Source organism: Styela clava, chromosome 10, assembly GCF_964204865.1.
Source record: "Styela clava chromosome 10, kaStyClav1.hap1.2, whole genome shotgun sequence".
NCBI lineage: Eukaryota > Metazoa > Chordata > Ascidiacea > Stolidobranchia > Styelidae > Styela > Styela clava.
The window spans coordinates 20755831-20772452 of NC_135259.1; the positions used below are offsets into that span (position 1 = coordinate 20755831).

Here is a 16622-nt window from a genome sequence, read left to right on the forward strand (position 1 = left end):
CCTATTGCACAGTTTGATATGGTGTTTTAAATGTATTTGAATTGACCAATGCTCTAGAACTGTGACGGAAAAGGTTTTTTAGACCTGTGGGTAAAATAGTGCCCATCTAGACTGGCGGGCCATGTAAGTGTGGCGTGGAAGGTACATTTTATGAACAATATTTACTGCGTTACAAAAGCAAAGCTGAAAACAATAAGCCTCGTGCCGAAACTAATTTTAATTAAAATCTCAAATTAAATTTTGTTTTCAATTTGGTTGTGGCAGCATCAGGCGGGCCAGATTGGATTACCCAACGGGCAATATTCGACCCGTAATTTTCTCATGTAAGCTCTAGAGTCTAACCAAGTGGTTACTGGACTTGCAAGTCGGTTTCGGAGTTCGGAGTAGGTTTTCAAAACGATTCAAGTTAGATACACCGTTTTTTTCACTTTACAGCTCCTTCAACGATTTTGAGTCTAACTTTGATTACTAATCTCATTCTGCGGTTCAATCATTATTCATGAATTTCCGCATTGATGAGATGACTGGCGACTTGCTTCAAGCCATTTCTGTTATAAAGATTAAATCGTGGAAAGGCGAAGTCGATGTTTTTGTTTGAATATTTGATTCATGTACGTACAGAATTCTTAAATGGCTTCCTGTGTAAAGTTCAGTTTTTTTAAATTCTAAGAGTGTCATAGAGTTGCGAGTTTTGTTGAAAAGTGGCCGAATTGAAACCGGATCCGGTTTAGTGTTTTCAATAAAGTTTCAAGTTGAATGACTGTTTCTGTGGCTTTGCAGTCTTTTAGCAATTTTTTATTCTAACTTTAATCACCAAATCTCACCTACAAACTCAGTAATACACATATTACACCACAATTCGAGTTGAATCACTGTGTTTTTTTTATTAATCTCATCCGCAAAGTTTCAATCTCATTCTGCCGTTCAATAATTATTCATAAAATTCCGTCATTGTTGAGATGACTGGCGACTTGCTTCAAGCGATTTCTGTTAGAAAAATTGAAACGTGAAAAAGCAAAGTAGAAAGTTTTGTTTGAAAATTTGATAAGTGTATGTACAGTATTGATAATAAAGCGCTTTCTGTGCAAATTTCACTTTTTGTATAGTCTAAATTTTGGGTGTTTTGAAGTCGGGTGCTGGAGTTGGAGTCAAAATTTTTGTTAAGGAAAAGCCGTATTTGAAACCGGATCCGGAGTTGTGAGTCGAAGTAAACTGTTTTGTTTGAAGATTTGATTCATGTATGTACAGTATTGTTTAAAGCTCTTCTTCTGTGAATTTCGCCGTTTTCGTGAATCACAAATTCTGAGTTTCATGCGAAGAGTGGGGTTGGAGTCGAACTTTTTTTTAAAGATAATTCGAAACCGGAGTTTCGTTTGTAGGAATCTTTACTTCTATGTTCTTTGATTGTGAATAATCCAAAAGTTCATCGTTAAAGTTAGAGTCCACATTTTTCCTGACAAATATCCGGATTCGCAGTTGTGCTTTTTTATAATCTCTAGGTCCATATAGATATATCGTTTCTTCGACTTTGCACTTCTTTTAGCGACTGTTATTCACAAAATCGCATTCACAAACTCAGTAATACACATATTAAACCACAATTCAAGTTGAATCACTGTTTTTTTTTATTAATCTCATCCGCAAAGTTTCAATCTCATTTTGCGGTTCAATCATTATTCATAAAATTCCCGCATTGTTGAGATGACTGGCGACTTGCTTTAAGCGATTTCTGTTAGAAAAATTAGAACGTGAAAAAGCAAATGAGTAATTTTCATTTGAAGATTTGATTCATGCGCGTACAGTATTGTTTGAAGCGCTTCTTTTGCAAATTTCGCAGTTTTCGTAAAATCTAAATTCTGAGTGTCAAAGAGTGGCATTCCATTTTTTTGTCGACGAACTGTCGTAGCTGGATTTTTTTTAAATGTTGGATATGTAGTGTCTCCGACTGTGTATTTTTTCTTCCGACTTTACGATAGGGTGATAGGGCTAAGGCAGACATAGGACTGTGGGTCAGGTCAGAGTAAGTTTGAAAATGGGATTCGTGGTATAATATGGATTAGGATAAAAAACATGAAGCTTTGGACAAATAATTATAGTAAGAATATGAAGTGGGATTCATGGTATGTTCTGGGTCAAGATAGATAAAATACTTTAGACCAGCGGTTTCTAAAGGGGGCGGCGAATGTGTTAACAGAATTGACATAACTATTATATGATTGAAAATTTATATTTTGTTTTTATTATAAATATTTTAATGATTTATTTATTATTTACTCTCTGTTACGGGGTGTCTTTTTTCGTGCGCCGTTAGTTTTTTCCCTGATAACGCACGAACAAAAAGCTTGGGAACCGCTACTTTAGGCAAATGCTTATAATGAACGTATGAAATGTAATTTATGGTATGTGTTCATCTGTGCTGCTTTATAATAAACGTTTTTTTTTTGTATAGAAATTTAGATTATATGTTCGATATAATTTTTCATGATAGAAGACATGATGACCAAAGAACGGCTCTCGTCTTGCCTTTTATTTATCACTGTCACACTCAGCGTATCTCAAAGTGAGTTTTTTTTAGTTTTAATGATTTTCGGTAGACAATTTTTGAAGCGACGTGAAGCTAAAAAAATATTTGTTAGATTTGACCTTGCTCGCTTTATTTTGGATATTCACTTTTCTTTATTTTGGATATTTATATTTCCTTAAGTTATTATTTAAGTTCCATCCACATATTTTCAGCGTGTACTTTGAATAAAACATACTTTCGCATTACTATCTGGTATTTGTAGCTTATTGTAAGTTAGTTACTTTTGAGATAAGGCGCGAGACATGACAAATTCTAAAAAGGGGACGCGGCTTGAAAAGTTTGAGAACCACTGCTGTAGAATATTGTGTTCCATTAGATTCAACTCATTTTGCTTGCATACTAACAGCAAAAACTGTATATTATCACGAAACGAGCTTTTGATTTTCAATTTGATATGTGAGAGTATTCCCAGACCTTTTACTTTACAAAGCCTACCCTGAATTCAATTTATTATCTATGGCTATGGCGTTACAATGCCCCAACGGCTAACTCGTGCGAAGAGAAAACCGCATGTCATGAGATCAATAACCGAAATTTTTGTGCCTGCTCGGATTAACCGGGACTCGACGTAACTCGATATTTACGAACACTGAAACAAATCATTATTATTTGTTTCCAGAGCCGCGTCCTGTCTATCTACAAACGTACGTGCAATTTGCAAGTCGGGCGAGTTACGAGTTATCCGAGGGTAGGGACGTACCTAGGGTGGCAGATGTGGTTCTGATCGGCCCCCGTCCTTTCTGAATGTAGAAAAATGGAAACGATTTTTAGACCCTCATAAATCGCCAACGGTTAAGGTCTACCTAGTCCTAGGCAATTAGAAATCCCACCTCTTACTTGAAAATTCATGGGCTGGTCGAGTGGTCGAGTCTCGAGTAGAAACAGAGTCGGAGGTCAAGTCAATCACTGAGTTTAGACCTAATATCTGTTACTTGAGTACGAGTATTTTCATAAAGATGACTCGAGTAACTATTTCTAATAATTGGTAACTCGAATACATATCGAATCAAGTCAACACTAACCACTATTACTACTTACAGCCTCTGTTCCTGTCTACCTACACACGTACGAAACAACACCAAAATACGTTAAAGGAAGCAAAGGTAATCCTGCTACGTGCAGCGCAGATGTTTCTGACGCTTTAAAGTTCAATATACTCGAACCTGGTCTGACCGCGACGCGAGGAGAATCTTCATTCAAGACTTTAGATTTTACTCGTCATTACTTGGTGGACGTGGATGCGTACATATATATTAATAGATATGACGGTCGCAGATCGTTTGAACGGGCTGGTAGCTTCACGACAAAGAAGAATCATTTTTTTAAGGTGAGAATATTTATTGATGAATGTATCCCTTCTTCTCCATTGGTCCTGAGTGACTTTTAATACCTCTCCTAAAAATGTCATAACTTTTCGTTTACTCAAATATCTCACAAGTCTCTCAACACTGTGAGTGAAACAGCTAGAAAATTGCACAAGTCCATTTATAATAAACAATCAATTTTCCAATACTGGACTCCTTCTCTTTTTCTTCGGAAACGCTCAATCTCTATTAATATTAGCGTCTTTATCCAACTCTCATTCACTTTCTCTCCAACCCTAATAACCTCTGGCATGGCCAAACTACGACCCGCGGGCCTTATTCGGCCCATTGATCTGGCCCCCCTGATGCTGCCACAACCAAACTAAAACCAAATTTTGATACTTTAGTTAAAAATACCTCGAGGAATTTGTCACAAAAAAAAAAGTTTTGGCACGAGGCCTATTGTTTTCCATTTTTGCTTCTGTAACACTGTCAATATTGTTTACAAAATGTAACTTTTTACGTCACACTTACATGGCCCGCCAGTCTACATGGGCAAAATCTTTCGCCTTGTTCCGAAAACCTTGCCCGCCCCTGCTTTACCTTCTCTTCGTCTCTCACTCTCTAGCTCTTTCGATACTGCCTTTCTCTCTTTTATATCATATCTCTTCCTCCACATCTGCATATATTTCTACTCTCTTTTTATATCGCACCTAATGTCACGATGATGGTTTCCTCTAAGGTACGCAACTCCGCCATTGCGCAGTACCACCAAACCAACTACGCAGTAAAATCTCATTCTCGCGCACTTGCAACCTTACGTTTCCGAAGCGTTACTCGTCATATTTTTCAAGGCCACATACGGATCTGAAGTAGAAAGTAATCAAGGAGAAAGGAACTGCAGTTCAATACACAATATCCAAGTTCGCCTAATTATGAATCAGCTAAATATCAAGATTTAGCAAGAAACATGGACAAAGTGTATAAACGTTTAAAGAGCATGAAACAGGGAGAAACTATTATAATTTAATTGTATAATTCGTTCGCATTCTAATAATAATTTTACTATTGTAATATTTCCCAAAGTTTGTAAATCATTTAGGACTCTGTTAACTTAGCTTTGAAATATTCATGCTCATTAAAACAAACACTTGCTCAGTGTAAAATTTTTTTGTAGGGAACACTGGTCACGATATCGTTTTTATTATTCGCTCCCAGTGTTCCCTCGAAGAAAATTTCACATTGAGCAAATGTTCGTTCTAGTGAGCATTAATATTTTAAGGCTAACTTAGCCGAGTCCTAAACAATTTACCAACTTTGTGAAATATTACAATAGTTTAACATATTATCAGAATGCGAATAAATTACCTACATATTTAATTATAATAGTTTCGCCCTGTTTTCGTGCTTCCCCAACTTTATTTCGTGCCTTATAGTTTTTTACACTTTGTCCATGTGTCATTGATGAATCTCGATATGTAGCTGATTCATTATTCGGCGCTGGAAAATTTGACGAGCCATGCTTTGGAAATGTGATGTTACAGACAGTTGTGGGATTCACAATTTTTGTCAGCCGGTTCTAACACAAAAGTCATATTTTTTTAGTGGATAAGCCAGTAATGCTAACCGGTTCGCTGATCTCATAAAATTCCGTGAGACGGTTCTATAGAACCAGGGCGAACCGGCTGAGTCTCACTACTGTTTACAGGTGAGATTTTACTGCGCAAATGGTCTGGGGGTACTGCGAAATAGCAAAGTTGCGCACCTTAGAGGGCCATGGCCTCCCCACTGCTCTCTCTCTCTCTCCTTCCCTATATCCACCGAATAATTTATTATTTCTTTTTCATCCTAGGGTACAACCGCGTACGAATCCACCGAATATCCAAATCAATTCTTGATGTGTAAAAGCGGACAACTCGTACTTGAGAAAGTAAAAACTTCAAAGGAAATGGGACGAGCTAGCTTCATAACTGCTGAAGGTGAGAATCAATTTGAGTATGAATATACAATACAGGGTGGGGGTCAAATGTCAGCCCATCCTCGTAACATAATTTTATTTTTAATGTTTGCCCCGAGAGATAGGAAAGGCAATAACAAGGCTTAATCATATGGCGAACCACGGCCTCTCGTCCGGTTACCAGTCCAGGTCGGGTATGGGATTGGTTAGTCAGGTATTTGTTTATACGCATGGATTTAAAGACGGCTCAATCATATGGCTTTTCGTTTGGTTATCACTCCAGCTATGTGGATTGTTAGACAATTATCTGTATATACTGATCATATTGCAAACCGTGACCTCTCGTCCGGTTACCAGTCCAGCTATGGGATTAGTTACCCAATTATTTGTGTGCATGCACTTAGAGGTGGAGGAGGCTGTAATCGACCAGTGAACCACCCTACCGCAGTGAAGATTCCACCAATTCTCTCGCACATAATTATACCCCAATGGGTACGAAAAGATAGAATTCTCTAAAAAAAATTGCCAATGTTTATTGGACGTGTGAGAATTTTCTCCATTTGAGGGCAAACTTACACGTCTTTTATAAACATTTCGGCTCACGGACGTTTCCGAACAGACGTTACGACGCACGCAGGCTCGAGTGAGAAAATATGTTCATCAACGATGCGCGATGCATTACATCAGGGGTGTGCAACCTACAGGAGGGCCATATACAAATAACTGAATTAACCTGCGGGCCTTCATTTAATACAGACCCTCTAGTAGTTGGACACACAAAAAAGGAATTGCAACGTCATAAATATTAAATTGAACTCCGGAATAGGTTTTGCAACGCAAATGAATTGGAAATACTCGCTCGTACCAGATTCAACTAACTTAAAAACTTGTTTCGCGGGTCGCACATCATATTCAAAATTGACACTTCTTCGCGGGCCGTACAATTTGTCTTTGTGGGTCGCATTTGGCCCGCGGGCAGCAGGTTGCATACTCCTGGATTACATCATTACGTCATGAGGCTTGATTGTGAAGTAACGAGTAAAAGTATCTTGCACTAGAGCCTGTGAGGGCCGAAACGTCTGGTTCGAAACGTCCATGAGCCGAAATGCTCGTAAGGACTATTCAAGGAAAATTTAGAATGGGATTCATCAAGCTTTTTTCAAAAGTAAAAAATGTGCGGGAGATGTTTTTTTCTCAAATATTAGGTTCTAGCGAAGTTAAAATTTAGCGTGTCAGTCACCGTAAGTTATAGTAGCCGTTCCACAGCGTGCCGTAATTGCATTTTGCTGTAAAACAAGTATTTGTGATAAAAACAGTTGAGTTCATAGGGTTAGGCCAGGGTATGCTCTTAAATAACAAATCTTTTTCGAACAAAAAGGTACTTTAAAAACCTAACTGTTTTTACCACAAATACATGTACAAGCTCGTGCGGCGATTTTTCCTATGCGGCAAAACTTCCTGCGGCGAGATTTCCTACGGCAAATTTCCTAGAACCGTTCCACAGTAACAGCATTCCTTCGTGGGTGCAAATGTACGCGGGTACAAAGATAATGGAACAATTTGAGTAATGCGTTTCTTTATCTTCAGTTTCCGGAGCTTATGACGACAATTGGACTCCCTGCACTAAACCTTGCGGTGGAGGAATTCAAAAGCCTAAGAAACGGACTTGCATCTCTGCATTCTGGTGTGAAGAGGAGAGAACAAGGCCTTGCAATACTTTTAAATGTAAAGGTAAGGATGGCTAGCGTTGCGTACAAGATTATTGATAGGAGGAGCGTATCCAGGGGGTGAGGGTCGGAACCCTTTCTCCCCCTTTTGAAATGTAGAAAGACAAAAACATTTTTCTGTATCATACATAGCAACTTTTCGTAGCTTGAAACCCCTTGTTGGCCGTCAATATTCTTGGAAACCCATGTTTTCCGACCGGAGCCGCTAGCTGATGACCGGCGCGGCGTTGTGGCTCAACGGGCTAAGCGTTAGAAATACGCTCGCCGCCGCACCTCTAATTACTCTGCATGGGTTCGCAGGTTCGTATCCCATGCAGAGATGGTTATGTGCGAGAGGATTGCTGGACTCCTCGCTGTCGTTGGGTGGTTCACGTAACCGCTGGTCGGTTACGGCTTCATCCACCACCAAGTCCATGCTTTCGAAAACAAACAATATAACTAATCCCATACCCGACTTGGAATGGTAACCGGACGAGAGGCCGTGGTTCGCCATATGGATAAGCCGTCTTATCGGCTTTCCTCTCCCCTGGAATAATTATGTAAATCCTATCCTATCCTATATACGTCTGACTTGGCAATTAAAAAAAATTCAGAACGCCCCGACCCAATCCGTGTGTACAGATAATGAGTATTTTTTCGCGAAACTATTGCGCTTTGGATTAAGCTGTTTTTCTCATTGTAGAAAAAGACATCTGTGACTCGAATCCGTGTCTGAATGGTGGTGCCTGTCGAGCAACTGATGGCACTTTTCATTGCTTATGCAGACCTGGGTATAGAGGAGAAAGGTGTGAAAGAAAAGGTAAAACGACAGGTTACGAGTTCGAGCCCCATGTCAACCAGGAATGCGATGAAATTGGTATACCGTACAAAAAAAATTCCGGATTACTCTGATATTTTTGATATCAGTAGAACAATATATACCAATCGAATCTGCTTTTTGCAAGTGATGTTTCGACAAGTGATCTGTATATTCTTGATATGATGTCTTCCCTAGAGGTCGATCTTTCCATAGGTCAGCTGTAGGTTTTTGAAATTGCGTTGAACAAGGCTTACTTAATAATTCCAAGTGTGGATACAAGAGAGAACCCGTTCTAAATATTTTAAATCCTCCCACTAAATAGGTCTATTTGCTGAATTAGTACTCCAATGCTCTTTACATGTCAGTAGTCAGTGACATTACTTTCGAGTGTGTGAGATTTTCAACAACAATTTTCTTTCACACAGCAGAGAAAAATCCTTGCTTGCCGAACCCGTGCAAGAACCGAGGATCGTGCTTGAGGACAGGATCTATATACGTTTGCCAATGTAGAGCTGGATTCAGTGGAAAGCATTGTGAAACAGGTGAATGATCACATTTTGGGTTGCTGCTTTTTTAAAATTAAAACTGTAATCTTTTAGACCAGTGGATTTCAACCTTTTTCAGCTCGCGGACCGGTAAAATTTTAAAACTTGAACGCCAAGCTTGGAACGCCAAGCAATAAACACAACAGCGTATATTGTTACATAACAACAACATAGCGTTCTGAATGCCCGATGTATGTATGTATATTAAAAATATCTGATATTTGACAATTCGTTTAAAATATTCGATTCGATAAAACTATTCGACTTTGCCCACCTTGGCGATCAGCCCAAACACTGGTGCAATGAAATAAAACTTTCATTAAATTTAGTGAATTGCACTACCTCACCAAAGCGTAATGCAATTAACGATTATTTTATATCTCGAATACAAAAACGTTTATCTTTTTTGGATAGTTTCTGTGGTCTGAAAAGTCGTAAAACCACTGATTTAACTGTTTAAGCAACGTAGACTCCACACTTCGAGTTTGGGTTGTTTTTAGCGAACACTCTACATGAGTGGTTCCCAGCCTATCATGGCTCGTGGCCCCCTTGCCGAGGTTTTTAGCACTCCAGTCCCCTTGTTTATCATTCCAGTGGTATTTATAGTGTTATTATGATTGGTCGATTTTGAACTCCACTAGGTTTGAACAATTCATGCCCAACAAACAAACACCCTGTGAAATAACCTTGTCAATCATTAAAACTAGGAAGAAAGTTTTCTTGTAAAGGGGAAAGTAAAATCAGTTTTACGCCAGCATTGTGGCCCCCTCCAACAGCTTTGTGGCATCATTTGCGCGTCACGCCGCCCGTTTAGAAATGATCGCATTTTGCTGCCTTTTTTTAGGAACCTCTGCTATATATATTGAGTTTCTCTGGGCCCAACTACTTATCCTTCTTCTACGCTTTTGCACCGGTGAATCCGTGTAGTGATAAAATGTAGATAATGCAACGTTGCTGTCGGGCAAGAGTCAATGGATTTGATCCCAGTGTGCATTAGAAAATGGCAACTCATAACAAATTTAAAAAAATCGGATCATTGACTGACAATTTTCAACGACTGTTGTTGAATTTGATACTTGTAGGTTACTATTTAAATAAAAAAAAGTTTCAATTAATCCCACGTTGAAATCATTTTATTGAGATATTTTGCAATTAAAAGTTTTCGCCTTTTTTACGCCAAACTTGAAGATGGCAAAAATTGCTGGGAAGCTGCTATTTTTTTGTTTTAATTTAACTATCCGTTCCCTTTGGAGCCAGACATTCGAAACCAAAATTTTTTTTTAAAAGCACAGTATCTGCTATAATCCTCTTTAATTTGGCTGGAATTCAGCCCATATATTTTTGTTTGAACATTGCTTAAACAAAATTTTTTATTTGTTTTAGTCAGCCTAGCAAGTTGCAATCCCAACCCATGTGTGAATGGTAAATGCACGGAAGCTGGTACGAGAGTTATATGTGATTGTAACATAGGATACTACGGCGATCGATGCCAGATAGGTAATGAATATGAATAAAAATGTATAAGTAGATTTGCTTCATATTAGAACCATTTTATTGTTTATAGTTTTATAAATAGCTATTGGTTGGTATTCCAGTGGTCGCGTCTAACTTTTCTCAAAATGGAAACTTTTATTTCTCGGTGGGTGCGCGTGCCATTCATTTAAGTAAATTATTCTAGTGGCTATTGGTATTACAGTAGTCAGCCGTACCTTTACATTCATAAATGAATCTCCTTGACTTCTGAATGTGTTCGTATGGCCTCTCATGTAGCCAAATTTGAAAAAACAAGTAAAAAACGACAATTTTTTAATCATTGAAAACTATTAGGCTTCATTTACCAGTCTAGGTCGGGTATGAACTTAATCGTAATCTGTCCAATTGATTTGTTTGATGGAAAGCTTGAACATTCCAGCAAGCACCTATCAAACGCTTTTTTTTTTTGTAGACGATAAATGGCAATATTGGATTAGAATTAGTCGTGCTGATTTAACAATCACCGCGTCGAAATAAATTTTGGCATTACAGTGTATATATCCAGGGGGCAAAACTTAGGTTTACAACCATCCAAAAGTGTAATAAATTGAGTAGACGTTCCTAAACCCCGGGTTACTAGTCAATCCGAGTCATGGGCCATCCTAGTCTCGGAGCGAGTTCAAAGTTCTTTCAATAATTGGGTTAAATCTCAATAAAAGCTAATTGAGTAATTGGTCCGAGTAATTCCAATAAGAAGAAGTCAGCCACTTTGAATATTTATTTAAATGATTACTCGAGTTCAATTAGAACTCAAGCTCTACCATCGTTGGTATAGATGGAGGAAATTTGGTGCTCCTGAAGTATACGCACCAAGATGTCGAATAACCTGAACCCTAATCTGGTACACAACCTGAGTTCAGGTTGTGCGCCATCTTGGTGCGCATACTTCAGGAGGTCCGGAAATTTTATCCGATGACATGACATCAGTATATGTAAAATGACCTCCTGCCTGGATCTTTAACTATCCACTGTAGTGATATTTGCCCATTTTATATTAATTTGATTTAGTTCTTGAAGCCGTGACATTTCATGCCGTTATTATCTCGCCCTGGCCTGCACCTAGTGTATACAGGTTTACTGTTTTTCGGTTTTCTGAAGTAAACACGGCACTCTGAAATGTCGAGCTTATTTTGGAGAATGTACTACATCCCGGTATAGAAATATAGGGTAGAAATATCATTGCATGGTAGTCGCTAGAAATGTAAAATATTTGAAGATCAGACAATCAAATACGAATAAAATATTTGCCTACTCATTTTTTTCTACACGTTTTTATTTCTTTTAGGTTCTAGGCTGCTTATCGGTTATACTAGATTTAGACACTGCTATATTGTGCACGTACGACATTTTGAGCATCTATGAGTATAATATGACATATGCACTTATGTTCTTATTAAAAATAAATTACTGTTTGACAATTTTCTGTTTTTCTAGCGACCACCATGTACATATACGGCTCGGAGATATGAAAGACCTTTTGCAAAATGACTGATCTCATATATATTCAAAGTTGTCTGTTCATCAATACCTTTATCGTAGAGTAACTTTCCAATTTTCATTTTAGAACTTAAACTAAAACAATGGAGTCCGTGCTCCAAGTTATGTGGTGGAGGGACAAGATACAGAAGCAAATCATCTTGCAAACGAAAAAAAGTCGAAGACTGCCCAAGAGAATATGGAGATTGTAACACGAAAGAATGTCCCGATGGTATGAGTCTAATATATCAATTTTGTGAAACGTTTGTACATAACTAAAAATGGCCCAGTACAAGTAGTAACTGATATTTACCTAACTACTATTGCATTTTGAAGCAATCAATCCATATACATATATGATCAATTAGATGTGTCAATCATTGGACATGAATATACGTCCGAGAAGATTAGCATATAACTCATATGCATATAAAGCCAGTCAAAACGCAAATAAATTCATTTGGACATGCATAAAAAACTGTAAATGCCCATACAATCCACCCATATCGATACACTATTAACCAAATGTGCATATACAGCCAATCTGACATGCGCACATAACCAATTTATGCTAATACAGTAAAGCAACATACATATACGATCAACCTAATATGCATACACAGCCAATCTGACATGCACAAACAACCAATTGAATATGTATATACGGCCAACTCATATACATATACGGCCATTTGGAGTACATATACGCCAACCGAAAGTACAAACACACCCAATATTTTCGATAACCATTACAAAGTAGATATACACGTACCCACTTCTACTCAGTGCAAAGACTGCTCATAAAAATATGAAGATTGTAACACAAAAGAATGTCCTGATAGTATGAGTTTAATATATCAATTTCCACGATGTTTGTGAATTTTTATGTACAACAGTAACGGATATGTGCTTAACTACTATTGTATTTTGAAGAGAGCGGAAAAGACATGACTGTATAATCAATTCAATATGCATATACATTTATCTGATATGTATATACAGCCAACCTAATGTCCAAATGATACGACAAACTAAATGTGAAAATACAGTTAACCGGACATGCGTTTAAGACAATTCAATATGTTTATACAGCCGACTTAAATTCATATACGACCATTAGAAGTACACATACGCCAACCGAATGTACAAACACAGCCAATATTTCCGATAACCATTTCTATGTAGATATACACGAGTTAATACGAGTTCCAATTATTTTCAAGTTGAATATGTTTCATTGAAATATATTACGATTAAAACCTCTTTTTTGAAACCTTAATCTGACTTTTGCCCATATTTCTTTCTTTCAGTAAACTGCCCAGCAAATCATATCCATCGCTTCCAAACGCCGTCATCCTGTTGCAAGAAAAGTAGAGGAAGTGAATGCGGAAGTACAGTGAAGTCATCGGTGGTTCAGAGGGTCATAGGTGGAGTGGTATCAAAACCAAAAATGTGGCCCTCAATGGTAAGATCATGTTTCAAAAAAGCACCACCGCTCAAGACAAGCAACCGCTGACACATTATGCTGTTGTCACTGTAACTTACAATATTGTTTTGTAAAGTTCAAAAACAATTAGGTTAAAGCGCTGTTATGCTTACTGTCTTAGCATATAAAACCTCGTTCAACTTGTTACAACTAAAACAAAACTTGAAAATTATTACGTCCAGTCGATGTATTCTTCTTTGAAGTGAACGTACTCTATTACCCCATGGCATTCTCTCTTGTTTTCCCCAGCCAGCTAGAACGTTAGAAATCTCCTCAATTTTTTCAATTATTTTTTCTTAACGGAATGTGAATATTTTTTCAAGGCTGCAATTTATCAGAAATCTACCAACGAGTTTTTCTGTGGCGGAATTATCATACACAAGCAATGGATCTTGACTGCAGGACATTGCGCCGAGTAAGATGATGTTTATTTTTCTATCCAAATTAGACTGTTACAATATTATCTAAAGCTGCATCCCAACGACTAAATAAAAAATAAACCATAGTCTCTCACGAATAAAGATTCAAGCGAACGCTGGTGTAAAAACAAATGCAGTGACATTGTCAAATATTTCACCAGATTTAGAATTTGTTGTTATCGCATCGTCTATGCAAAATAAAAACACTCGCCTTCACACGACTAAGTGGTTTCCTGGGTCCAACTCCTGTAGAAGATAAATGTGTGTGAGATTAGTAGTTCAAATAATAATTCGTCAAATAAGTCAAATAAATTTATTTAAATAACAAAGTCAAATAAGTTGAATGACCGAATAAAGTTGTAGATATTTGCAGGGGTGAGCTTTAGACGGCATTCCGGTTGTTACCCATTTTATCGCAGTTGCGCTCCTGTTGTCGAAACGAAGTTATGTCACAAAAAGTCTATTTTCACGATTTAGCTCGTTCCGGTTGTTCCGATCCATCTGTGGCTATTCTCCAAAAAAGTATACTCTGGCAACACTCATAATCCACCATTAACAGAAATAGGCGGCGAGTAGGGCTGGGAATTCCAAAAAAACACTTTAACAACCGTTAACCGGGTAAAATTAACCGGTTAACCGCAGCGTGACGTTTAACATAATAATTTATAATTTTATCTTGTTACGTCACAATGGTTACAAAGCAATTTCACGTGACCTTATCCCGGTATCGCTCAAAATTATTCACGAAGCGAGATAGTTTCGTGATCGCTCTGCTGCAAGAGATACGCAGCGTGGGTAGGACATATGCAAGTATTTTAGTAAAACCCGAATCCGTTATTAAATGTCATTTATGTGGCAATTTTTCAGTGTTTGATGTCCAAATTTTACTTTGAGATATATAAAGAAAAACAGCATCAACTACGCACTTGTTGGTTGACGTTGAATATACGATTTTGAAAAAAATCGTGAACAATATATTTCGACCGAAAACTGATTTATAATTAATTATTGTCCAATTTTCATAATTAGCAATCTTGGTACTTCAATTATTTTTCATATTTAGTAGGTCCTCACCAATACAGTTAGCGATATTCTTTTGAATTAAACGCCACGGAAGATAAATTTGCGATGACGTAATCATTTTTGAAAGAATTGTACATTATCAAGATGATTTGTACATGAGATGTCAGTTAACAGTTAAAATAAATCGTAACCGTTAACCATCTAAAATCGGTTAACCATTCCTAGCCCGAGTCATTTAAACGTTGGTTAGAATTAGATTATATCGCTTGCTCCTCATCAGTTGTGCACGAATTCTAGCCGGGTTTAGTAGCTAGGTGAAAAAAACAGCAACCAGCAAGCGATGGACCGAGAGCTGAAAATATTTTTTTTAAGAAATTTCTCATAAATCCGAGTAGTCGTAAATATCGCTTGATGAAAAATTTGAAGCTGTTCAGAGCAATACGATCAATAAAACAGCTATGAAGTGTTTAATTCCACATAACCGGAATTCTGGTAACGGTCACTGAAATAGCAAGAGCTATTGATACATATAGAGTTATTGTGGTTCATGACGCGCCAGTAAAAAAACGATCGACGCACAGTTAATGAAGTTTGAGTCAATACTATTAGAGAAACAGTTATATGGTATTAATTTCCTATAAAGTTGCAACGATTTCTGGCATAAATTGTTATTATTACACCGACGTTTTTAGTATCGATATGAAAGTGTATATTGTTTATTATCAACTTTATTGATTCCAACTTATACTATGCCTCTCTTCTCAGGGCATACCCTGCTACAGATCTCAAGATTCTCGTTGGAACAACCCATCGGGATAATCTCCAATCGACGCACCAGTGGGCGCAAGCAAGCAAGATATTTCTGCATCCAAATTACAAAAACCCTGTCGACGATGTTGCTTTGATAAAGGTGGGTGTGGTGATTTTTATTTTATTAAATGAAGGTTTTTCTAAGTGATTGGGGAGTCTTGCTGCACACCAATTTGAAATGTTTTGTGCAAAAAGATCTTCTTCTCTTTTGTATCGAACTTACTAAAAACAGGTTCCTTCATTTCAAGTATGTCACAAAGTGAGTAACATTAAACTGGGCAAGCTTCGCATTTCACTGAAAGTCCGCATTGATGTTCCGCTCCAATGCCATCATCAAATGAAAAATTTTCATTTCTTTCACAATTTGTTCCCATTATTTCGTAAACTGCCTCGAAAATTGAAATACTGAGATCGCTATGCCCCCCAAGCAGAAGTTGATACTTTTTTGAACAGGCCATCTTCTAATCCATAAACTGTGGAAGCGTTAGGAAGTTTACTGAACATGATTAAATATAAGCCGCCGTATACCCTCTCGACAATACGCGTTACAGTCAAAATGAATCAACACGAATCTAATACATCACTTTCGAAACGCCAATTATACCACTAGTCGTCAGATGAGTTGCATATAAGAGTCGTCTAACGTTTAAAATACAAAACATGAGCCGGTGATTATCACGACATTCCAAGAACAGGTTCTTGCGAACCCGCTGAACTCCTCCACATACAGCGGACGGATAGGTAGTTCGTCTCTTGTGAGTCTTCTTTAACTCTGAGTTAGTACACGTTGTGCACTGCTTTAAGTATTTACAGTTTAACTGTTAACATTTCAGTTGTCTGTAACTTGGCTCTGAAATGAGTCTCCTTTACTCCTTTCTGAGTGACAAATATAATTGAATAAATTTCGAGTAATTCCTGTCATTCCATTGGTCGCCAGTGACTTTGAGTTCTCATTACTT

General features: G+C 37.6%; 1 protein-coding gene across 1 annotated transcript; it reads left to right on the top strand.

Moving 5' to 3' along the window:
- Positions 1-2447: 2447 nt before the first annotated feature.
- Positions 2448-16517, top strand: LOC120337193 (uncharacterized). Its single transcript, XM_078116696.1, has 12 exons — positions 2448-2560; positions 3625-3911; positions 5741-5867; positions 7433-7576; positions 8255-8371; positions 8797-8913; positions 10300-10413; positions 12014-12157; positions 13236-13390; positions 13735-13826; positions 15619-15763; positions 16497-16517. Exons 1-12 carry the CDS (start codon positions 2482-2484, stop codon positions 16515-16517), a joined length of 1542 nt encoding a protein of 513 aa, XP_077972822.1. The 5' UTR covers positions 2448-2481.
- Positions 16518-16622: the final 105 nt, after the last annotated feature.

What these genes read in the sequence shown, in the direction of transcription:
- LOC120337193 (XM_078116696.1), top strand. Translation starts at nt 2,482, where the DNA reads ATGATAGAAGACATGATGACCAAAGAACGGCTCTCGTCTTGCCTTTTA. An exon ending in TGGAAAGCATTGTGAAACAG is followed by an intron (nt 8,914 to 10,299) that starts GTGAATGATCAC and finishes TATTTGTTTTAG; the next exon opens with TCAGCCTAGCAAGTTGCAAT. An exon ending in ACGATGTTGCTTTGATAAAG is followed by an intron (nt 15,764 to 16,496) that starts GTGGGTGTGGTG and finishes TTAACATTTCAG; the next exon opens with TTGTCTGTAACTTGGCTCTG.